The sequence below is a fragment of the Passer domesticus genome, chromosome 12, assembly GCF_036417665.1.
Source record: "Passer domesticus isolate bPasDom1 chromosome 12, bPasDom1.hap1, whole genome shotgun sequence".
NCBI lineage: Eukaryota > Metazoa > Chordata > Aves > Passeriformes > Passeridae > Passer > Passer domesticus.
In genome coordinates, this window is record NC_087485.1 from 1,038,172 (window position 1) to 1,061,702 (window position 23,531).

The 23,531-nt window shown below is 60.4% G+C and overlaps 3 protein-coding genes across 3 annotated transcripts; all 3 read right to left on the reverse strand.

Moving 5' to 3' along the window:
- Nucleotides 1-673: 673 nt before the first annotated feature.
- On the reverse strand, nt 674-3,957 carry TUBB3 (tubulin beta 3 class III). Its single transcript, XM_064386737.1, has 4 exons — nt 3,796-3,957; nt 3,132-3,240; nt 2,275-2,385; nt 674-1,967 (listed from the first exon to the last, which is right to left on the reverse strand). Exons 1-4 carry the CDS (start codon nt 3,850-3,852, stop codon nt 892-894), a joined length of 1,353 nt encoding a protein of 450 aa, XP_064242807.1. The 5' UTR covers nt 3,853-3,957; the 3' UTR covers nt 674-891.
- Nucleotides 3,958-4,634: 677 nt separating this feature from the next.
- MC1R (melanocortin 1 receptor) lies at nt 4,635-5,824 on the reverse strand. Its single transcript, XM_064386738.1, has one exon. It carries the CDS (start codon nt 5,716-5,718, stop codon nt 4,774-4,776), a length of 945 nt encoding a protein of 314 aa, XP_064242808.1. The 5' UTR covers nt 5,719-5,824; the 3' UTR covers nt 4,635-4,773.
- Nucleotides 5,825-7,583: 1,759 nt separating this feature from the next.
- On the reverse strand, nt 7,584-23,472 carry TCF25 (transcription factor 25). Its single transcript, XM_064387161.1, has 18 exons — nt 23,242-23,472; nt 22,225-22,419; nt 20,823-20,897; nt 19,225-19,346; nt 18,544-18,609; nt 17,317-17,399; nt 16,765-16,895; nt 13,894-13,993; nt 13,515-13,608; nt 12,634-12,726; nt 12,059-12,164; nt 11,608-11,767; nt 10,332-10,419; nt 9,610-9,768; nt 8,935-9,025; nt 8,651-8,730; nt 7,957-8,029; nt 7,584-7,821 (listed from the first exon to the last, which is right to left on the reverse strand). Exons 1-18 carry the CDS (start codon nt 23,431-23,433, stop codon nt 7,660-7,662), a joined length of 2,070 nt encoding a protein of 689 aa, XP_064243231.1. The 5' UTR covers nt 23,434-23,472; the 3' UTR covers nt 7,584-7,659.
- Between the last annotated feature and the right edge of the window lie 59 nt (nt 23,473-23,531).

The following is a 23,531-nucleotide window of genomic DNA, read 5'->3' on the forward strand; positions in this document are numbered from 1 at the left end:
CCCGACAGCCCCTGTGCCCAGCCCGACAGCCCCTGTGCCCAGCCGGACAGTCCCTGTGCCCACCCCGACAGCCCCTGTGCCCAGCCCGACAGTCCCTGTGCCCACCCCGACAGCCCCTGTGCCCAGCCCGACAGCCCCTGTGCCCAGCCGGACAGCCGTGTGCCGCCGCTGCCACCGCACCGTCCCCACCCCGACAGCCCCCGGCCCCAGAACCCCCAGCCCCACCATACCTTGTCCCTACAGCCCCCATCCCCACGCCCCACAGCCTCCATCCCCACTGTCTCCACCCCTACAGACCCCACCCCTGCAGCCTTCATCCCCAGTACCCCATCCCCACAGCCCTGCCCGTCAACGCCTCCAAGCCCGGGGGCTGGGGTCCAGGAGTGTGCTGAGCGCTCCACAGCTGGGCACACACCCAGCCCTGGGGTCCGTGCTGCCACCCCAGCTCGGGGAACAAAGGGCCAGCTGTGTCCTGCCACACCCCCCAGCATGGAGAAGGGTGACAGTGGGGACAAAGGCACAGCCCGCCTGGGGCAGCCGGATCCGAGGGGCAGAAGGGTGGGGCGCAGTGCATGGGGGCTTCCCAAACGCCTCCCCTGGCTGGGAATGGCTGGGGGGGCCGAACCGTGTGGGTGTCCCCTGTCCCCCCTACCCAGCAGGCACAGACAGGGAGTACCTGGACAGCAATAAATTTATTAAGTATTCAAAAAAAATAATAAGACACAAACCAGTAAAAAACGAAAAGGGGGGAGGTAGGAAGGGGGGCGAGGGGCCGAGCCGGCTCAGGGGGGGAAGGGGTCAGGAGACACCGAGGGGATGGCGGGGGAGCAGCACCTGGGGCTGCAGCAGCGCGAAGCCGGGGGGCGCGGGCGGCGCCGGGGGCGGCGGGCGTCACTTGGCGCCCTGCGCCTCCGACTCCTCCTCGTCGTCCTCGTACATCTCGCCCTCCTCCTCGGCCGTGGCGTCCTGGTACTGCTGGTACTCGGACACCAGGTCGTTCATGTTGCTCTCGGCCTCGGTGAACTCCATCTCGTCCATGCCCTCGCCCGTGTACCAGTGCAGGAAGGCCTTGCGGCGGAACATGGCCGTGAACTGCTCCGAGATGCGCTTGAAGAGCTCCTGGATGGCCGTGCTGTTGCCGATGAAGGTGGAGGACATCTTCAGCCCCCGCGGCGGGATGTCGCACACGGCCACCTTGACGTTGTTGGGGATCCACTCCACGAAGTAGGAGCTGTTCTTGCTCTGGATGGCCAGCATCTGCTCGTCCACCTCCTTCATGGACATGCGGCCACGGAAGACAGTGGCCACGGTGAGGTAGCGGCCGTGGCGGGGGTCGCAGGCTGCCATCATGTTCTTGGCGTCGAACATCTGCTGGGTGAGCTCGGGCACGGTGAGGGCGCGGTACTGCTGGCTGCCGCGCGCCGTCAGCGGCGCGAAGCCGGGCATGAAGAAGTGCAGCCGCGGGAAGGGCACCATGTTGACGGCCAGCTTGCGCAGGTCGGCGTTGAGCTGCCCGGGGAAGCGCAGCGAGGTGGTGACGCCGCTCATGGTGGCCGACACCAGGTGGTTGAGGTCGCCGTAGGTGGGGGTGGCCAGCTTGAGGGTGCGGAAGCAGATGTCGTAGAGCGCCTCGTTGTCGATGCAGTAGGTCTCGTCTGTGTTCTCCACCAGCTGGTGGATGGACAGCGTGGCGTTGTAGGGCTCCACCACCGTGTCCGACACCTTGGGCGACGGCACCACGCTGAAGGTGTTCATGATGCGGTCGGGGTACTCCTCCCGCACCTTGCTGATCAGCAGCGTGCCCATGCCCGAGCCGGTGCCCCCGCCCAGCGAGTGGGTCAGCTGGAAGCCCTGCAGGCAGTCGCAGTTCTCACACTCCTTCCGCACCACGTCCAGCACCGAGTCCACCAGCTCGGCCCCCTCCGTGTAGTGCCCCTTGGCCCAGTTGTTCCCGGCACCGCTCTGCCCTGGGAAAAGAAAAGAGGCTCCGATGGCCGCTGGCCCCCCACGCCCACGGCCCGAGGGGAGCGGGGAGAGCATCGGGGCTGGCACCAGCCGCTGCCGCCGGCAGCACCGGGCAGATCTGACGCCGGGGCGGGGTGGGAAGCAGGAACCGCAGAGGTTTGGCGGCGAGCCGGCAGCGCCGGGCCCCGCGGCGCGGGAGGGGTGTGCCCGCCGAGCGCCCCGGGGACGGCGACTGGCCGGGCGGGTCCGGGGCTGGGGGAACATCGGGGGACGGTGCACCCCTCCCTCCCTCCCTGCCCGGGGACCTACCGAAGATGAAGTTGTCGGGGCGGAAGAGGTGGCCGAAGGCACCCGAGCGCACGCTGTCCATCGTGCCCGGCTCCAGGTCCACCAGGATGGCGCGAGGCACGTACTTGTGAGCTGAGAGAGACCCCATGATGGGAGGGGACCTGCTGCCGCCCCCCATCCCGCCCCAGAGGTGTTCCCTGCACCCTGCAGGGTCCTACGGGGCTGGGGGCACAGGTTGTGTCCCCCCACCCCAAATCCCAGGTGTGGTGTGGGTGCATGTCTCGTGTCCCCTGAACAATGGGGTGTGTGCACATGTCTGCCCCATTCCCCGTGGGCTGGGGGGATGTTGGTGTTTTGTCCCTCCCACACCACAGGATCCTACAGGGGCAGTGCAGCTGTCCCTCTCTCCACAAGCCCCAGGGTCCCGTGGGACTGGGGTGTCCCCCCAACACCGCAGTGTCCCATGGGGTGGGACATGTGTCATGCCCCCACCCAAGCTACAGGGTCCCATGAACTTGGAGGAAGATGTGCCCCTTACCCCTCCCAGGACAGGGTGTGAGGGGGCGGGTGCACATGTCTGCCCTCCCGGGGCCAACAGGGGTGCAGGTGCTGTGTGTGACCCCTCCCAAATCGCAGGGTCCCATGGAACTGGGCGTGCACGATTGCCCCCTGCCCCAAAGGAAACGGTCCCACGGGGGGGTGCACGTGCCTGCCCGCCCCACACCTCCAGGGGGTGGGTCTGTCTGTGTGCCCCCTCCCCAGCCCAGCCCAGCAGACCCAGCTCCTCCTGCACTGGGGGTCAGACTGGGGCCCCAGCCCAGCCCAGGGCGGGGGTGCCAGGCTGCCCTGCCAGGGAGGGTCCGGGGGGGGTCGCTTACAAGAGGCCTCATTGTAGTAGACACTGATGCGCTCAAGCTGCAGGTCCGAGTCCCCCACGTAGTTGCCGCTGGGGTCGATGCCGTGCTCGTCGCTGATCACCTCCCAGAACTGGGGAGGACGGGGAGCTCAGCAGGGCGGGAGGCACCGGAACACCCCCAGACCCGCGGGCGAGGCACGGGGCACCGGGATCCTCCCATCCCTCGGCAGGGCTGGGTGGGGCAGGAGGCGCTGGGGTACCCCAAACACCGAAATCCCCGGGCAGGGAGAGGCGGCGGGCACCGGGACTCCCCGAACGGCTGGGCAGGTCCCAGCGGGGCGGCGGGCACCGGGATCCCCCAAACGCCCAAAATCGCGAGCAGGGCGGGGGGGATCAGGACCCCTCAAACCCCGCACAGGGCTCAGCGGGGCGGGGGATCCCCCACACACCCCAACCCCAGAACAGGGCGGGGGGCAGCCAAAGGGCGAGCGGGGCTCAGCGGGGCGGGGGGCACCGGGACCCCCGGCGGGCGGGCGGGCGCTGTCCGCGGTGCTGACGGACAAAGGCGGGGGGCGGGGCGCTTTGTCCTCCCGGTGCGGCGGCGGGGGGGGGGAGGGGAGCGGGTCTGTCTTTGTCCGCCGCCCGGCTCCGCCGCGGCGGGCGGGGCGGGGCGGCGCCGCCGTTACCTTGGCGCCGATCTGGTTGCCGCATTGCCCCGCCTGGATGTGGACGATCTCCCTCATGGTGCGGCCGGGCCGGAGCGGAGCGGGACGGGAGCGGGCTGGGGCCGGCAGCGGAGCGGCACCGGAGCGGAGCGGCACCGGGAGCGCGGGGGGCGGCGCGGCCGCCGCCGCATCCTTTATAGGCTCCCGCCGCCGCACCGGGCCGGCCGCTGACGTCACCGCCGCCCGCGCCCAATCAGCGGCCGCCGCCGCAGCGCCGCAACAGCCCTGCGGCACCGGCACCGCCCGCCACGCCCCGCCCGCCCCGCCCGCCGCCACGCCCCGCCGCGGCGGAGCGGCACCGGCACCCGCGGGGGGCACGGCCCGGGGGAGCGGGGACACCCGCGGGGAGCGGGGACACCCCGGGACCCGCGCGGGCACCCTGCGACCGCCCGGTGGTGGCGGGAGCATCCCGGGGGGCGGCGGCGGCGGTGGTGGGGCGGGGGGACACACAGGGGACACCCCTGCCAGCCGCGTCCCGGAACGGGGAGGGGTAGGGGCAGGGTACGGGAGGGCCACCCTGGGGGTCCCGCTCGCCGGTGGCCCCCGCGGGACCGGGGACAGTGGCGGTGCCGGTGACGAGGTGGGCGGCGGCGGGCGCGGCCCGAGAACAAAGGCGACGGTGATGGGCCCTTTGTCCGGGGGCGGCCGGGACCACCCCCCGCGCAGGGTCCAGCCTCCCGCCGCCCAGCCGGTCCTTCCCGGTTCCCGCCGGGAGCAAGTGACCCTTGACCGAGCGGCGGGACCGGGAGGGACCTCTCCCCTCGGGGCTCCCCGGGGCCGCCCGATGCCGGTCACAGCGTCACTGCAAAGAGCCTTTATTGGGAACCGCGAGTCCCTCGCCCGGACCGGGCACCCCGCGGCTCGTCCTGTCCATCCGTCAGTCCGTCCATCTGTCCGTTTCAGGGCGGGGGTGGCCGTGCCGGTACCGTGTCCCCCGGCCTACCAGGAGCACGTCACCACCTCCCGCAGCGTCCGCCGGAGCTCCTGGCTCCGGAAGGCGTAGATGAGGGGGTCAATCACCGAGTTACAGATGATGAGGATGAGGAAGAGGTTGAAGTAGCTGAAGAAGCAGGTGCAGAAAGGGTTGGTGGGACAGGTGACGATGAGGATGAGGTGGAAGAAGAAGGGCCCCCAGCAGATAAAGAAGACGCCCAGGAGGATGGTGAGGGTGACGGCGCCCTTCAGGCTGCCACCACGGTGGGCAGTGGGTGGCTTCTGCTGGCTGGAGATGCTGTGGAGGTGGTGGCGGGCCAGGGCGAACATGTGGATGTAGAGCACCAGCATGAGGACCAGCATGAAGAGGAAGAAGCCGATGAGGCAGAGGAGGACGGTGTTGCTGCGGTAGTAGGTGATGAGGACGGTGCTGGAGACGGTGCTGGCCAGCCAGACGCTGGCCATGGTGACCACGGCGCGCTGCAGGGTCATGATGCTGTGGTAGCGCAGCGCGTAGAAGATGGTGATGTAGCGGTCGACAGCGATGACCCCCAGGAAGGAGAGGGACGAGACCACGGAGCTGCAGATGAGCGTGTCGATGACGCTGTCCATGTGGCGGACGAGGCTGGGGCGCATCACCAGCACCCCGTGCTCCAGCAGCAGCATGAAGAGCATCTCCGCCAGGTTGCTGATGCTCACCAGCATGTCCGACACCGCCAGGCAGCAGATGAAGTAGTAGGTGGGCGAGTGCAGGTTCCTGTTCTTCAGGATGGCGGCCACCACCAGCAGGTTCTCCACCAGGCTCACCAGCCCCAGCGCCAGGAACAGCTCGTTGGGAATGTCCAGCCCCTGGCACCAGCCACTGCTGGCCCCGACCGTGGCGTTGCTGTGGTTGCCCTCGCTGGCATTCGAGGGCTCGCGCAGCAGACGCAGGGGGGCCAGCGTCGACATGACCCCCTCCTCAGCCCCGGGGCCCCCCGTGGCACCCGCACAGCCCCCGAGCCCCCGTTGTGCCCCGCCAGTTCTCCCGCGGCGCCCGGCGGCGAGGCCGAGGGGATGCCGAGGAATTGGGGACGGGAGGCCTGGGATGTGCCGGGGGTGTCGCGTGCCCGCCGGGACCCTCCGGTGCGGCAGCCGCTCTCCGTGCCAGCGCTGCCCGGCGTCCCACGCCCGCCGGCCCAGGGTGCTGGGGAAGAAAGGGCCCTTTCTCTGCCCCACTTTAAAGCGGCTCCCGCAGCTCCTCCTCCGAGGAGGGTGGGCACCTGCGTGAGGGAGGCACCCGGCAGTGAGGGGGGCTGCTGCCGAGGCCGGGGCTGAGACACCCCCAGGATGGCCCTGGCGACCCCGGTTGCTTGGGATCACCATGTGCCCAGGGGTCTCAAATGCCCTGGGGTGGTCCATGCACCCCTGGGGTCATGCACCTTGGGGACGCTGCCATAGGGGTCCTCTGTGCCCTGGGCGACTGTGCACCTTAGGGTCCCCACATGTCCTAAGGTCCTGTGTCGCTAGGGGGGGACCCCTGAACCCTGGGGGCCTGCATATCTTGAGGGGTCCCCTGTGCCCTGCAGGCCTGTGTGTCCCACAGGGGTCAGTGTGCCCCGTGGGACTCCTGTCTTGGGGGGTCCCATCTGCTGTGGGGGTCACCCACACCCCCTGAGCTCTCCACGCACCTTGGGGACCCATGGGACCCCATGCACTGCAGGGTCCGGGCTGTCCCACGCATTGGCACTGGGAGGGTGCCACTGCCACGGCCCCAGGGAAGATGTTGTACAACGGCAGGCATGGGACGCGATAGGAATCGTCAAAGGCACGGTTAAATGGGACGCTGCCGAGCGGCGCCGGAGGGAGCCCAGGCGGGCTGAGGGGACAGGGCCCATCTGACCATCATGTGCCTTCGCTCCGTGTTGATGCCTGGAGCCGCGCGGCTGCCAAAGGGCCATTCACAGCTCCGCGGGCAGGCTGATCCCACAGGCTGATCCCACGCTTACCCACTTCCGCTGGGAAGCCCTTCCCTCTGGCAGGCATGAAAATGGCCTAGCTGCACACGCTGGGCATGGGGGCCCAGCTGCCCCAGTGCCAAATTACAGGGATGGGATTCCGTGGGATTTGGATATACCAGTGGGGAATGGAGCCAGGGCGGGCTGGCTTGAGACTCAGGGTCTGCACACCCAGCCCAGCTACATCCCCCAGGGAGCCAATACAGCAGCAACAGGGATTTATTCCATGTATTCACCATTACTCAGCAAAAAAAGGGAAAAAAGCTTTACGGGAACAAGGATGAGTTAAGGTTTGACTGTGGCATACCTCACTCAATGCTCTAGGTGAAGGTGAGGGAATAAACGATAGACAAACAAAGAAGGGGGGGAAAATTTCTTCTCCAAACATAATTAAAAGCTGAAAAAGGTGCTCCATGCACAATCTAGTGGCACAGGGGACTGTCAGACCTTTGGAAGGTCCAGTGTAGTGAGGGTGCAGAGTATTTTGCGGAGGGAAGGAAGCTCCAGGCTATGGGAAGCACAAAGGAGCTGAAGAAGAGGGCAGTAAAACCCCTCTGGGAATTAAGGACAAGAGCCAGGAGAACAGGGAGGGGAATAGGATGGAAATTGTGCATAGAGGAGGCCAGAAGGGGACTAAGCTGCCATGGGGACAAGGGACAGCTGCTGTCGATTAGCTTGGACATGCTCAGACAGCCCTTGTCCCCTGTTGAGAGAGAGAGGCCCCGGACAAGGCCCTTGGCTGTGGCTTCAGCCCCCTCCCTGATGGAGACCAGCCAAGGATGCAGCCCCCTGCTCAGAACAGCCCATTCCCACAGCGAGTCCGTCTGTGTGACTTTATTGGAGTGCGACACAAATCGGGGGTGACTCCAGAGGGGTTGGGGAGGGACGCCCCGGCTCAGTCCCAGTCGCCGTCGCCCTCGGGATTGTCCTCGCGGGGCGGCTCCTGGAACTGGATGTTGGCCAGCATGTCCCGCATGGCCGCCATCAGCCTGTTCACGCCCTGGTTCAGGTCCTGCGCCGCCCCGGCCTCGTCGTCCCCGTCGTGCCGGATGTCCCCCTACGAGAGAGCAGCACTGTGGTGGCAGGGACGGGGACAGTGGGGCCAGATCAGCAGCAGGCTGCTGCCAGCAGCGGCTCCTGGAGCAGGAGCACCACGGGGGAACGGTGCACCCAGATCCCAGCGTGCACTCACCTGCAAGTTGAAATTTGGCAGCAGCGAGCGGAAGAAGAGGGATAAAGTGCTTTCGTTGGAGGGATGGCTCGTCCTGCAAGACACAAGAGGCACTGCGGTGAAGGTACAGCTCAGTTTGTGACTCCTCACTGGGATGTGGGCGGTGCTGGGAGAACCATGGTGTGCTGGAACCAGCTCTGGGGGAGGGAACTGGGGAGTTCCAATGAATTCAGGCAACTCTGAGCAAACCATCACTAAGAGCACAATCAAGGCCAGGTTGGAAGGGGCTTGGAGCAGCCTGGTCTACTGGAAAGGGTCCCTGCCCCTTGCAGGGGCTAGAATGAGATGAGCTTTAAGGTCTTCTGAACCCAAACCATTCCAGGATTCCATGATCCTACCAGCTCTGCTCTGAGTGGATTGGTGTGGTACACACATGGCATCACCCCAACAGCAGGACTGGCTGTATTTACATTTCCATTTACCCCCAACCCTCCCAGTCAGCCGTGGCCTGGGTTTTCCTTGGCTTTTGCCCTATGGCTGGGAATGACCACTGTGGGAAGCAGCAGGACCAGTCCAGCCTGTAGCTGTGCCTGCCTGGAGCACCACAGCCCTTCCTCTGCCAAGGAGGAGGAGGATGCCAGCACTGAGTGCCCGTGTGCAGCCTGGCCTGGGGCTGAGGGAACACAACTGGCTGTGCCAGTGCAGGAGGTGGTACCTTTCTGGTCGGGTGTAGGAAACAATGGAATCCAGAGGAGGGAGGGGGTCAAACCCCATCACTGGCTGGGAGGTCACCTCCTGCAGGGAGAGAGGAGAAAGGAGGGATGAAAGAGAAAGGAGGGATGAAGGAGAAAGGAGGGATGAAGGCTGTGCATCCAGCAGCAGCAAACATGGGCACCCACAGAAGCCGTGAGTGACAGGGGCTAAGACAGGCCCAGCAGGGACACAAATGCCACCACAGCACGTGCAGCCACAGCCCCTGTGGCCCAGCAGGCCCCTCACCAGAGGCAGGGCTGCCGTGGCCTCCTTCATCTCCGAGAGGATGATGTGCCGGTAGATGTTCCTGGGAGCGCTCTGGTACCGGATCTTCCTCCTGAGGCGGGGAGGGGACAGAGCAGTGAGCCCTGAGCAGGCACATTCCCATTTCTGCTGCTCCAGGCGCAGTGTCAGCAGCTTCCCTGGCTCTGGGGGACAAGGCCATATTGGATGGAGCTGGCTTAGAGCGAGCCAAAGGGGGTGGGAGCTGCTGAGCTCTGGAGAAAGCGCAGAGAGCTCAGGAATGAGCAGATTGACCTTGGTTTAGGACACCTGATGGCTCTCTCCTGTTTCTCAGCACTGGGAAGTGTTTCTAAGCTCTCACCTGCCCTGTGTGGCTATCCCTGCCCTTCCAGGCCACCCCTCCACCTCTCCAGGCTGTTTCCAGGGTACAGGTGACAGCCAAGCCTGGGGAAGGCAGTGCAGGATATGCAGTGCAGGTTCAGCTCTACATTCCCATTTGTGAAAAGCATGGAAGAGCCACTGCCTTCCCAGCCCCATGCTGTGACCTTCAGCATCAGACCAGCAGCTGTGGGGCTCTGAGCCTGCCCCACACACTGGAAGTGCTGCTGCCCAGGACAGACCCTCTGTCCCACTCTGTCCCCTGGCACAGGAACCCTGCCCTCCACCCTCTGTGCTCACTTGTGCTCGGCCTCCTGCACCAGCGCGTCCTGGGCGTCCACCATGCGCAGAACCTCGTGGACGTGGGGCTCCAGCCAGGCCATGACAGCCGGGTCCTTCCACAGGGCGTGTGTCCTGCCCACGTACAGGGATGTCAGCTGGTTCAGGGCGGGCGACTGGCTACGGGACATGGCTGTTACTCACGGCACCCTCCTCCTCCTCCTGCTCCTCACGGGATGCTGAGGGCTCAGCTCTGCGCTGGCCTTTGGCGTGGGAACACGAGAGGACTCGCAGGCTCCCGCCTGGATATTGCCATCCACTTCACCAGAACTTCTGCCTCCATCTATTTTTAGGCTAAGCAGAGCCATGAAATGAGGGAACACTGCCCTGGCCTGAGGGAGAGCCTTCGCACGCTGAGGAAGACCACGTGTCAAGGGAACACAGACTGGTTGGAGACAGCCTGGCCTGGCAGGACACACAGGTCACCCTCCCTCCCTGCACACACCAACAGGCTCTGGGGTGAACTTCTGACCCGTCCACCTTGAGCTGAGGTGGGTCTGCCAGCCCGATCCAGAGGCCATTATGGAAATCCATTATCAAAAGGATTATCAAATGAGGCATTACCAAATGAGCCTACTCAGGGAACCCAAACAAGCTCCTCCATTAGCTGTCTGAGCACGCAAGATCCCCGCCGCCGGCAAAATCGATCCCTTCCCTTTGCTGAGAACATCTCCAGGCCTTACCTGATCTGGGCATTCAGCCCAAAGAAGGGGTGGGAGGCAACCCTGGCATCGGGCTGCACGCTGCAGTGATCCAACAGCGGCATCAGAACTGCAAGACAAAGGCAGAGAACTCATCAGGAGCTGCTGGTAAGGGGCAGCGTGGGGTGGGGTCACCCTCCACTCCTCAGGGCCAGAACCCCCTGGAGCACCAAGGACACAAGGAGGGGGTGAGGACACTGCTGGTCCCTGTGCTCACAGGGGCATTATTTCAGTCGCCCCAACAAGCAGCCTAAAAGATGTTTCCAGCCCCCACAAACTGAATCTCTGTTGGAGAGCTGGTTCTTCCTGCTGCACACACCCTCCCTTGGGCCTGAGGGCTGTGTGCTCCTTTCATGGACAGCAGCACCCACAGGATGAAAGGGAGAGTGATGGGCACCCATGGGGAGAGCACAACCAAAACAGAGCTGTGCCTTGGAGGGAGAGCCAAGGAGACTGGCTTGTCCTTGCTCCAGGCAGCCCCGAGGAGGTGTGACATCTCCCTGCTCCAACATTCCAGCCCTCACCCTCCCCCAGCCTGCTCACCCCTGACCACTGCTGGTGGAGGAGCACTGGCTGCTCTGGGGAGGGAGGACAAAATCATGGAACCATAGAACTGAAAGGTTGGAAAAGCCTCTAAGATCATTGATCCCAACCACTCCTGCAGCACTCCCAAGACCACCCCAACCCATGTCCTCAGGTGCCACATCCACATGGCCTTTAAGTCCCTCCAGGGTTGGGGACTCCACCACTGCCCTGGGCAGCTGGGACAACACTTCTGGGAAAGGAATTGTTCCAAATACCAAACTTTGAGGCTGTTTCCTCTTTTTCTGTCCCTGTTCCCTGGGAGCAGAGCCTGCCCCCCTGGCTGCCCCCTCCTGCCAGGGAGCTGTGCAGGGCCAGAAGGTTCCCCCTGAGCCTCCCTTTCTCCAGGCTCAGCCCCCTGGCTGTCTCAGCTGCTCCTGATGCTCCAGCCCCTTCTGCAGCTCCATTCCCTTTCCCGGACACCCTCCAGCGCCCCGGTGTCTGTGCTGGGGTGAGGAGCCCAGATCTGCACTCTCCCCACCACCCTGGGCACAGGCACTGCCGTTCTGCCTGACCGCTCCTGCTCTGACTCAGGGCTCCCTCCTCAAAGGCCCTTGGCAAATTCCAGCCTGTGCATCAGCCTGCCGGGAATCCAGCCCTGCCTGCCGGGAAGGCAGTCCCGGCTGTCCCAGAGGAGGACAGTGACAAAGCCCTCCACCGGAGGGGACAGACTCACCGCTTGGGAACATGACGAGCGCGAGCTGGATGAGCCGGGCCGCTCGCTCCCGGGCCTGGCTCCGCTCCAGCTCCGGCCGCTCTTCCTGCTGGCTCAGGAACAAATAGGCCAGTGGCACCGAGAAGGCAAAATTGGGCAGCTGGGAGAGGTTCCGGTGACTCTGCAGGATCGGGGACAGAGGCACTGAGAATGATGCTGTGCGGGGTCGGGGCTCTGCCTGCTGGGGTTAAGTGAGCTCCCAGCTGCTGGCTCGGTGCCCCCACAGCTGAGTGAGCAATTTTGAGTTCTCACAACTATTTACAGGACCCAAGGATTACAGGAACCAACAGCCCAGCCTTTACAGATCGTTCCGATTCCGCTGGGATGGCAGCTGGGCTGTGAGATCCCCTCCAAAGGGCTCACCTGGTGGGGAGCACCCCAGGCACCCATCCCTCACCTGCTGGCCACTCACCTCCCACTCCTGGAAGAGGCGGGTCAGGAAGGAGTATTCCCGGGCCCGCAGGGACAGGAAGTCAATCAGCAGCAGCACACACAGCGGGTCATTCTCAGGATCAAGGCTTGGGAGCAGGAGGAGAGAACACACTCAGTGTCACAACAACCGAGAGAACTGCCCTGATTTCTGAGTCAAGCAGCCTCTCCCTGTGACATCCAGTGACTCAGCAAGTGGAGAGAAAAGGAACACAGTCGCTCCCGCATGGCCAGCGGGATGACACAGTGGTGCTCTGTGTCCCTAGAGAGGGGACAGTCCCCTGCCACCACCCAGGAGGAGGATCAGTGGCCACAAACTGAGTGGGCTGAAGCCACTGCCACACTTTGCTCTGCTGAGCCCCCAAGCCACAGTTTGGCAGTCACAGGCCACCCAGGGCCCCTCCTCACCCATCACCTCTCCACGGGCACCAGCACATCCCCAGCACAGATCCATGCAGCTCTACGGGGTGAGAATGAGCCCACACCAAGCCCAGGTGCAGCAGAACCTGTCTGGGGTGACTGTCCCCCCAAACCCAGACACCCCACCCTCGGTGATACCTCAGGATGAGCTTGCAGAACTCCAGGGCTGTGCGGGGACAGCCCCTCTTCTCCAGGAACATCAGGTGCTTGAAGAGAGCCAGGAAGAAAGCCCTGCATGGAACAGCAGCAGGACTTAGAGGCCAGACATGAAGAGAAGTATTTTGTGCCACTCAAAATAGGGACACAGTCATCAAGAGCTCCACACCCCCAAGCATCACATTGTGGTGTGGCATGGGGTGCCACAGACCCCCCCCATGCTCCCATCTCATGTTTTTGTTATCTTTTTGTGCAAGAACAGGGACAGAAAATTCACAATCTTCTCTGGAGACTGGGACCAAGACAAGTAAATCCCCCAAGTCCACATCCTGCCTTGTGCCAGGGGTGTGGGGACAGTGACACAGAGAGGGGAGGCCCAACAGCTGAACTGGTGATACAGGTCACTGATGGCACAAAGTATGTCAGCCAGAGGGGCTGAAATGTGAGCACCCTCCAGGTACAGCAGTTTGGGAGAGATGGCTTGGGTCAGCTGACTGGAAAATTCCCAGAATAAAGTCACCTTTCCCAGCAGCTGCAGAGCTGGAGTTACATAAAGATCCAGGCTGGGAGGAGTGTGAGTGCTGGGGGTGATGGCTGGAAACACACAGCAAGGATTTTGGGCTAAGGGGTACTAATGGCATGAGAAGGATATGACAGGGAGGGAGAGTGCCTACTGCAGGAAGGCATCCCTGGGGAAAAGGGATGCTTTGTGCAGAAGCTTCCATGCATGAGCTGCCTGTCCCAGGAGCCCCCAGCAGAAAGGGACACTCAGGAGCTCCCTGCATGAGCAGCAGTGGTGACTCTGGGTGGCTGTGGCCAAAGGGGCTCCAGCTGAGACCCCTCACCCCCTCAGCCCTGCTCACCTGTTCTCTGGGCGCCGGTAGTCCAGCCTGCAGGTCCCACTGGTGAGGCTGAACACAGGGTGGAAGGCGCACTCCAGGCTGTACAGAGCCCGCTCTGGGGACAGCAAGGCCAGTGTCAGGGACAGGACAGGGACACCAGCACAGCACTGCACTGCCCAGCACTCGGTTTAGACAGAAAACCAGCTCACTCCCAGCCCAGCCAGACACAAAGTTACTTCACACTGTGGTGGCAACAGGTACCAGGGCAGTGAGCACTTCCAGGTTAGATCACACTCTGGGTGGGAAAAGGAACCCTTCTGGGATTGAGGTTGGTCCAGGAAAAGGCAGGCTCCTGGCCTGCACTGCCCTGCCAGGGAAGGACTCCTCACCTCAGGCTTACCTATGAGATCCCGGGCCATCTCCTGGTCCTCCTGCATGCGGCACACGTCGCTGAGCTGCAGGAGGGAGTCCACGTGGTAGGGGTTCATCTGGAGCAGCAGCTGCACAAGAGCATTGCAAAGACTCTGTCATCACCAGTGGCTCAGGAATTTGGTCACTGACCCAGGTACCTTCCAGCTGTGTGACACACAATGCCAGGAGCTCCCTCAATCCCACCCTGCCAGATCCATCCCCAGGCTGGAAGGGCACAGGGAGCTCTGTCCCCACCACGTGCAGGATGGGAGCCCTCAAAGGCAGCCTCCCTTGGGCAGCTCCCTCCCAGCTTTTCCAGCAGAGGCCATGCCAGGCTTTGCTCATCTTCACTGTCCTCCTCCAGATGTCTCCCAGCTCCTCCATTTCCTTGGAAAGGAGAGAATGAGATGCAGGCACTGTTACAGGTTTGGGGCTTTTTATCTATCCCTCAACAGTTGTGAGCATTTGATCAGGTTTTGCATTCTCTGGATACTGAGAAGATATTTGGACACATCTATTACAAATCCAGAAAGCAGCAATAGTAATGGGTAATAATAATAATAAATAAATATTTATTCCAGGCTCAGAAGAGAAGTTTAATTTTAAAAGCTTCTCAATTCGCTAATTATATTATAAATAGGCTTTTCTCAAGTACCTAAAACCTCCTCAGTTCAATAAAAAATACTGAAGCTACAAATCTTCTCACAGTTTAGTTTGGGGATTTTTTTTCTCTCCTGAAACTTTAAAAATAAAGCTTCCAAAGCTCCAAAAGTTTCCATCTGCAGGGTGGGGACCTGTGGGACCACCAACAGCACAAAGACTGGATGTTCCAGGCTGGCCCAGCCCAGCCTGGAGCCACTTGCCTGATGCTTAACCTCCTCCTTAAGGGGTAAAACTCTTAAGCTCCTTTCCAGACCATTTTCTGGGGGGATATGGAGCACTGTAATGGGAAAAAGCCAAGAAAAGGTCACCAAGGGTGACCTTTGGTCCTACCAGCAAGTGCAGAAAAAACACTCACTGAACAAGAGGCTCCCCAAAAGTAATGTTTTATGTGCTGAAACCACAGCAACAAGGCAGAGCTGGGCTCCAGAAATGCCAGGACTGTGGTGACCATGGACAAACTGTCTGGAATTGCCAAATTCATCTGTTAAACCTCACCCTTGACAGAAAAGGGGAAGACTCCAAGCTGTACAAATGTTCTCAAATTTAGCCTGATCCCCTAAGAGGGTCAGAGCTTCCAGATTAAAACACCACGGAAAGCCTGTCCTGTGTGGGGGACTGAGCTTGAGCTGTCCTTGGGACACTGGCTGCTGCACAGGAATTACCTTGGCTCACTTAATCCAAATCCCTGAGTGCAGGCAGAACTGCTGAGCTGCAGAGAGCCCCGCGGCCCTGAGCCGAGGGTGGGAAAGCACAAGGAAGTAAACTTTATTTAGCAGACAATGGGCTCTTTAAAGAACATCTCCAGGGCATGCATCCCAGCTCATGTGGCCAGACCTTTCAGAGAAACATCCCTCAGTTATGGTTTAGTTGGGTGCAGAGCAATTTTGCTGTTGCTTATCACTCCAAACTATAAATGTTACCATACAGCTTAATGAGCTCGGACACGCATGAAGGACTCCCAACACAAAAGCCTGCTTTGCTGAAATACCAAGAAAAGACACATTTTTCAGCCTTGCAGGAGTTTATAAATAGAACAGCTGTTAGTTTGGATTGCCAGTTCACGATGGGTTTACACAATATTCCTCCTTTCCCAGCTAAGAGCTGAGACAAGGGGGCTTTGTTCCCACCCTTCCAGCCAAACGGACAGTTCCTGTGGGTTCCTCTCTCAGAAGGTGACCTGGCACGTGCTTGGCACAGCCACCAAGGCTCGGCCACCAGCCACCAGAGCTCCTCTGCACCCAGGAGGTCACTGGTTAACAAGGTGACAGCACAGCTCAGCACTCATCGCTGCCTCACCCCACACAGAGGGACACAGGGCTCTACAGCCCAAACAAGTCCTAACAGCCCAAACGAGACTGGAAATAAATAATCCAAGGCTCTGCAGAGGGATCTGGACAGCATGGATCAAGAGGATGAGGCCAGAGGGATGAAGGTCAACATGGTGACACGCTGGGTCCTGCTTGTGGGTCACACCAACCCCATGAGTGAAACAGGCTGGGGGAGAAGTGGCTGGGAAAGAACCTGGGGTGCAGGAGACAGTGGATGGACAGGATCCCAGGTGGGCACCAGCCTGTGTCAGCAATGGTGAGGCCACAGCACCAGGGCAGTGCTCATCCCCTGTGCTGGCATTGCTGGGGCACTTCCAACCCTGGGGTCAGTTCTGGCCCCTCACCCCAACACAAACATCAAGGGGCTGGAGCATGTCCAGGGAAGGGCAATGGAGCTGGAAAAGGGTCTGGAGCAGCAGAAACAGCAGAGGGAGCTGGGGGGGCTCAGCTTGCAGGAAAGGAGGCTCAGAGGGACCTTCTGGCTCTGTACAGCTCCCTGACAGGAGGGGACAGCCAGGGGGGTTGGCTCTACTCCCAGGGAACAGGGACAGGAGGAGAGGAAACAGCTTCAAGCTGTGGCAGAGGGGTTTCAGGTTGAATATTTGGAACAATTCCTTCCCCAGAAGTTTTGTCCAGCCCTGCCCCAGTCTGCCAGAGCAGGGGTGAACTCCCCATCCCTGGAGGGGTTTAAAAGCTGTGTAGATGTGGCACCTGGGGACAAGGGTTGGGGTGGTCTTGGCAGTGCTGGGGGAACAGCTGGCTTAGAGGCTTTTCCAACCCAAACGATTCCAGTGGAATGCACCAGCCCAGCTTCCCAGGGAAAGGGGCTGCAGGAGCACAGAGGGAACAGGACGACCAACCCAACGTACCACGATGTTGTTGGGGTCCATGGACTCCACAGCGTCCAGGAACTTGAACTGGACCTGCTGGTACTCACGGTGGTGCTCGAAGGTGAAGTGCTGCACGCCCCTCCGGGTGTCCAGCAGCTGCATGGTGATACCTGCAGGGTGCAGGGGAGACCTGGGTACCCAAGAGAACCTCCTCTGCTCTCTCACAGCACCACTGGGTTCAGAGACACACGTGTTTTTGGAAAGTCACAGAGAATTCCACTCCTTTCCCCCTCTCATGAGTTCAAGTCTCAAACGCACCCAAAAAGCCCAGGCTGCTCATCCTCCTCAGGGATACTTCTCATCATCCAGCAATTCTGCTGCTAAGATGGAAGCACCCGTGCCCTGCTACCTCCAAAAGAGGGGGAAACAAACCCAAATCATAAGGAACAACTCCACAGAGCTCTCTGCTGAGGCAGGAGGTGTGTTTCCACCAGCTGAGGAGCAGGTCCCTCGTAGTCTCCATGCCCTGAGCAGCATCCATGTCACATGGGCCAAGGGCCAAGAGGGCAGGAGCAGCCCCAAAAGCCTCACCTGTCTTGCTGTAGCGTGGCCAGGTGTTCTTGGGAGCTGTGAGCCACATGCTGCGCACGTACTGCCGCTGCCTCTGCCTCGGCCTGGGAGGGAACACACAGCTCACAGCTCTGCACTGACTGCACGAGCAGGATGAAACCATGGTAAAGGGAAAGATGAGATCCAGTTTCTTCCCCACACACAGCTGCACTGAGCTGTGCCCAGAGTTGTTTGCCTCCAAGACACAACACACCTGTGCTCAGGCTTTGCCTTATGTGCACCACCTAGGCCAGCCAGTGCCTCCAGCATCTCCGCTTCCAGAGCTTCTCTCCCTGATTTTATCCCTGCCAAACCCTCAGCTGCCTCTGTGCTTCAAACAGCTCCCCAGGTCCAATTAGGAGAGCCCCACATCCCTCTGACTCATCTCTCTTCCCAGCAGGGCCTTCAAATGTCCACTGGATTAGTTTAAGCTGTACCCAAAAATGCACAATCTACTGGCTCAGAAGCAATTCAGGATCAAGATTACTCTGAGGGAGTCACACCTCCTCAGAAAGGGATCACAGACTATCCTGAGGTGGAAAAGACCCACATGGATTTTTAAGTCAAACTCCTGGCCCTGCACATGACCATCCCAAGGGACTGCAGTTCCTTCCTCAAGTACCAAATGCTCCTCCACAGACTCTCTCCCTCCTTCCATCTGCACTGCTCCAAGCTCAGACCATTCTTGGTTTTCCAACCAGCTCATAGAAGCGAGGATTTTGCGGATGACAGTGAGCACAGTGCAGTGGATAAATGCAGAGACATCACACCCAGGGAGCAACAGGCTCCCTGGGCCCCTGGATGCAAGGGGCATGAGATGCTGAAAGTATTCAGGGTTCACTTTCTGTTCAGAGGCTCTGGAATGGCAACAAGGCACAAATGGTGGAAAAACAAACAAAACCTATGTACCTGCACTCTGTGAACTTGAGTGAAATGACTCTGAAGGGTGGTTTGGAAATAAATGAGAGGGGAAAGGAGCAAAAGAAAAAGCAAATGCCAGTAAAAGCCTGGAGAAGTCTTTGCCCACCTTGTACATATCACAGAAAATATTCCTCTGTCCCAATAAGCAACTACTAAATGAGTAACACATCCTGAGCCCGGGATTACCTGCCCAGGTGTGGCACTGGAGACTCCATGAGCCCTGCCAAGTGCAGGACAGACATGCCTCCTCGGATTTGGAAAGGGTTTAATACCAAATTCTGGACTAACCTCTGGTCCCCGAGCACAGCACGAGCCCCAAAGTATCTCTTCAACTCATTCTCTGGATTCAAGTTTCTGAGAGGGAGGAAAGAAGAAAGAAAAGCTCCATCAGTTAAAAAGTGCCACACTCAAGTCTCTCCATCAACACCCAGCACACCAAAGTGCCTCTGGAAAACCCTCAAACTGTCAACACTCCCCACTGATCACACAGCATGGAGAAAGAGACTGGAACTGCAGCACTGGAAGGGAAAACCCTGCTCCAGGGCCAGGCTTTGTTGCTGCCCTGCTGCAGAGCTGGGGAATACTGCTGCTGCCCTCTCCAGGGCAGCTGGAGCCTTAGCTGGGATCATCCTGGGAGAAGCCAGGGCTCGGGAGCACACATGAATCCCATGGCAAGCTTTACACACCAGGGCTGTTGGCACCTCTGCAGAGGTTCTGAGGCTGGAAGGTCCCTCTGGAGACTAATCTGGTCCTGCCACCACTGCAAGCAGGCCTGGCAGCAGAGAATCCCCATCAGAACCAAGCACAGCTCCCAGAGGAGCAGACAGGAGCAGGGATGTGCACAACCATCCCACCCCTTTCAGTCAAGGTGCAGAGCAACTGGCCAGGTGACGCTGGGAGGCCCCAAGTCTGCTCCTCAGGGAGCAGCCCTCCCTCAGAGCAAGGGCAGAGCAGGGCAGCCAGCAGTACCTGTGCTCCACGTAGAGCAGAGGCCGGCTGTCGGCGGGGATCCCGCCCTGGCTCTGCGGGGCCAGCCTGGGCTCCTCCATCCTCTCCAAAAGGCTCTCGATGTCCTCCAGGTCGTTGTCTTCCTTAAGGAAGGCAAAGCCAAGGCATTTGTTACAGGCTGAGTCACAGCAGCCTGCAGGTCACCCGGCACAGATCACCCCTCAGTGAGGGGCTGTGGCTCTTCAGAGAATCCCAGAATGGTTGAGGTTGGAAGGGACCTTGAAGCTCATCTCATTCCATGTCCCATGGGCAGGGACACCTCACACTACCCCAGGGTGCTCCAAGCCCCAGCCAACCTGGCCTTGGGCACTGCCAGGGATCCAGGGGCAGCCACAGCTGCTCTGGGCACCTGTGCCAGGGCATCACCACTCTCCTCACAGGGAAGAATTTCCTCACAAGTTTCCATCTTACCCTACACTCTGATAGTGGGAAGACATTTCCCCTTGTCCTGACACTCCAGGCCCTTGTCCAAAGATATTTTAAATATTTAAATAACCAGCCTTCACCCTCTATTTTCCACAGAAAAACCAAGTTACTAAGCTGTGAGCCTCATGACAAGGTCTCAAACACTCACATGACTTTAACCCAAGTCTCCCATTCCCCATTTTCCAACCACCCCAGGAATCCATCCAGCTGCTCACATCCAACAGTTACATAACACTTTAACCCTGATTTCCCTCCATTTTCCCCCAACAAACAACAAGTGACACATTTCTTACGTGCCTGTTTCACATCCTCCTCATGATGTCCATGGGTGGAACACAGAATTCCATTCAGGACACCCAAGCAGCAGTGCCAGGCTGCCTTTTCAAGCTAAATTTAGCCCCTGTGCGTGGAGTGTACACAGGAAAGGGATAATGTGCTCTGCATGGAAGTGCTGGAACAGAGGCTGTACTATCCCTCTTTGGCAACCCCAACTGAAAGGGTCTGGGTGTCCCCCCAGCCTCCAGCTGGCACATGTGCCCCTGCTGCTCAGCACTCCTGGACTGGGAAAGGAAACAGGCTCTCCAGGAGGGTTCTCCACCTCAGAAACTCACTCCTGAGTGGCATTCCCAGGGAGGAGGTGGCAGCTGGGTGCTGGCCCTGCTGTCATGGCTCAGCCATTCACTCCAGAATCCGGTGGCTCAGGATGCTGAGGTAAGAATCTGCCTGGAGTGAACAGGAAGGTTGGACTCCACAGTCTGGGAGGTCTTCTCCAGCCTTAAGGGTTCTGTAATTCTGTGGATAGTTCAGACTCAAAGCTCACCAGAAAACCAGCTGCCACCTGAACCTCACTCCTACTGAATTAAGGAGATAATCCATCTGCTACTTCCAGCTCTGGGGTCCCCAGCACTGGGCTCCCTACCCATGGCAGGGGATGGAATGAGGTGAGCTTAAGGTCCCTTCCAATCTAAACCATTCCAGGATTTCACAATCCTAAAGAGGCTTCTTTAACTTTAAAATCTGAAACTGCTTTTTCTGCCTTGAATCTCTTCTGCAGTCACTCAGAATCCCCACTTTGCCAGCCCCACTGGAGGAACCAGCCTGGTCCCTGACTCAGAACACACACACAGACATACCACAGTCTCTCCTGCTGAATTTTTCTTGGTTTTCCTTTTCTTTTTTTTCTTCCGTGGCTTGTTACTTGTTGCCAGCTGCAAAGAAAAAGGGAAGAGCTGTCAGCATTCCCAGGGGTACCAGCTCCATGGGAAGAAGAGGGATTTCCCACAGGGATCAGCACAGAGGGTCCTTCAATGAAACCAAAATTCACCCTTTAGTGTTTGGAAATCAAGACACAAAGAGAAAATGGAGGAAAGCACCAAAGATTCACAAAGGGTTAAACCTCAGCTGACTTTCACATCAATATCTGAGGCTATAAAATCAGGAGACAAACAAGTTTAGCTGTGCCAGGTATGGAGGCAATGCTTCAGCCTCCCTCAGTCCCCAGGACAAGCTGCATTTCTGCTTTTCCAGGGTGCAGGACAGTTCCCAATTTCACTCCCCTTTCCACAGAAACCAACACCTGACAAAGGCCCCAGTGCCAGAGTGCCTCTCCCCATGGATTCAGCTGCTCCAGCTCAGGATGCTGGGGGCATTCCCTAACCTGACTGGCACAGCTGGCAAGCACATTTCCAGGGTCTAGCAAGGGATCACAGCATCATGGAATGGTTTGGGGTGCAAGTGACCTCAAAGTTTATCCAGTTCCTACCCCCCTGTGTAAGCAGGGACACCTTCCACTAGACCAGGTTGCTCCAAGCTTGTCCTGGCCCTGCCCAAGAGCAGCAGCTCCCTGCCCAGGGCTGCCATGTCCTACCTGGAGCTCTGGGAGCAGCCACAGGCGTGTCCTGCAGTGCTGCCACAGCAAACCCACCAGGTCAGGACCCCTGGAGCCCTGCTCACAGGGACACACCACCCAGAGCACTCACAGCCCCTGGGCTGGCAGAGGCCACCGGCACAGCTGGAATGCACAGGCAGTGGACTTTGCTCCTGTGCCACCCAAACCAGGGACACAAACCCCAAATGCACAGCAAACAAGTGAGACCAGGGGCCAACCCCCTTTTCTCCCCCAGCCCTCTTCTCTCGTGAGATCTGGGCAGGCCCTTCAATGTTAATGAAATGCCCCTTTCCTTAGAAAATCCTGCAAGGAGACACTCCTGGGCTGATACAGACCACAGGAGGAACTTTGACAGCCAATGACAACAAATTATTAAAGGCAAGAAGTTCAGTATTCAGTTGACACTGCTTGAAGCCTTAAATCCCCTGTTCCAAAACAAATGCCTCCCTGAGACCACTCCTCCCTGGCCTGACCTCAGTGCTCAGGTGGACACAGCACAACGCCTTCCTCAGGTGCCTCCTCTGTGCAGCTGGAAAATCCCCCTGGATCCCACACACAAACCCAGCCCCAAGGTGCTCACCCTCCCCCCCAGATGCCCCTTCCCAGGCAGAAGCTGTGTCCCTGCCTGCACCCCTGGCAGCAGTTACCGTTCTGTCTGGCTGCTGGGCCTCCTGCCCCTCTCTGTGTCCATCACCAGCCGTCTCCGAGGGGCTCACAGCCCCCTCCCTGCTGCTGCCCCTGCTCCCCTGGGGGCTCCCTGCCGCCGTGTCCTGCTCCCCGAGCCGGGTGTCTGCTCGCTCCTCTCCAGCCACCAGCTCATCCTCCGACTCCTCAGCTGGGATCTGCAAACACAGGGACAAGCTGCAGGCACAGAATTCCCCACGGATCGGCTCCGACGCTCCTCCTGCACACGGATGGAGGTGTGGACACCCCTCGTGCCCAGCGTGGCTGCCCAGACAGTGCCAGGGACAGGGAGGGGAGCACAGGACCCCCACGGTGTGTCCCCTCACAGCACAGACTCTGCTCTTCCCCTGGCAGAGCTGCCAAAGCCAGCCCTGCCTATGCTCACACAGCCAGGCCTCGGGGAAGGCCAGGGAACGGCTGGGGCTGCAGGAGGTGTCTGCAGAGCAGGACAGGGCTCTGTCACCCCAAGGACCCAGCAGCGCCACCAGGGCCCATCTGACACCCAGCACTGGGACCCTGCAGAGCTGGGAAGGTGGCAGGAATGTTCCTAAAAACATTTTCACCAGCCCAGCTCTGACAACATCCAAACCCAGCCCCCGCAGGCCTCTCTCCCATTTCCACCCAGTTGCTGCCCCCCACCCTTCCCACTCAGCACCCAGACCGACCACCCCCACCCCAAACACTGACCCCAAACCACTGCCATACACACTGTCACCTCTGCCACCCCCACCCTGCTCTCTCCAGTCACCCCAAAGCCCGTCAGCCTCTGTCCCAGGGCACTGTCACTCCAGCCACCCCAGGGACTGTCACCTCAGCTGTCCCCAAGCAGGTGTCCCCAGCAATGTCCCCGACTGCCCACCCAGCTGTCACCCAGCTGTCACTGCCCGCAGTTATCCCCCAGATACTTCCCCAGTCCCTGTCCCCGAGTCCCTGCCACCCCAGCTGTCCCCCACCGCTGCCCCCCGGCTTTGCCCCCTCACCAGCTCGAAGCGGTTGCTGACGCCGGCGCGGGGCGTCCCGCGGGGCCCCTTCCCGGGGGCTGGCGGCGGCCCCCCTTCCCGGGCGTGCTCCGGGCCGGGGTCGAGGCCGAGGCCGAGGCCGAGCTCGCCCAGCCCCGGCCCCTCCTGGCCGCGCTGCTCCCCCCGCAGCCGCCTCAGGGCCCGCCGCGACATCGCCCCCGCCCGCTGCGCGCCTGCGCCCACACTGCGCCTGCGCGCCCGCCGCGCGCCGGCCCCGCCCACTCCCGCCGCGCGCATCCATTGGCTGATGC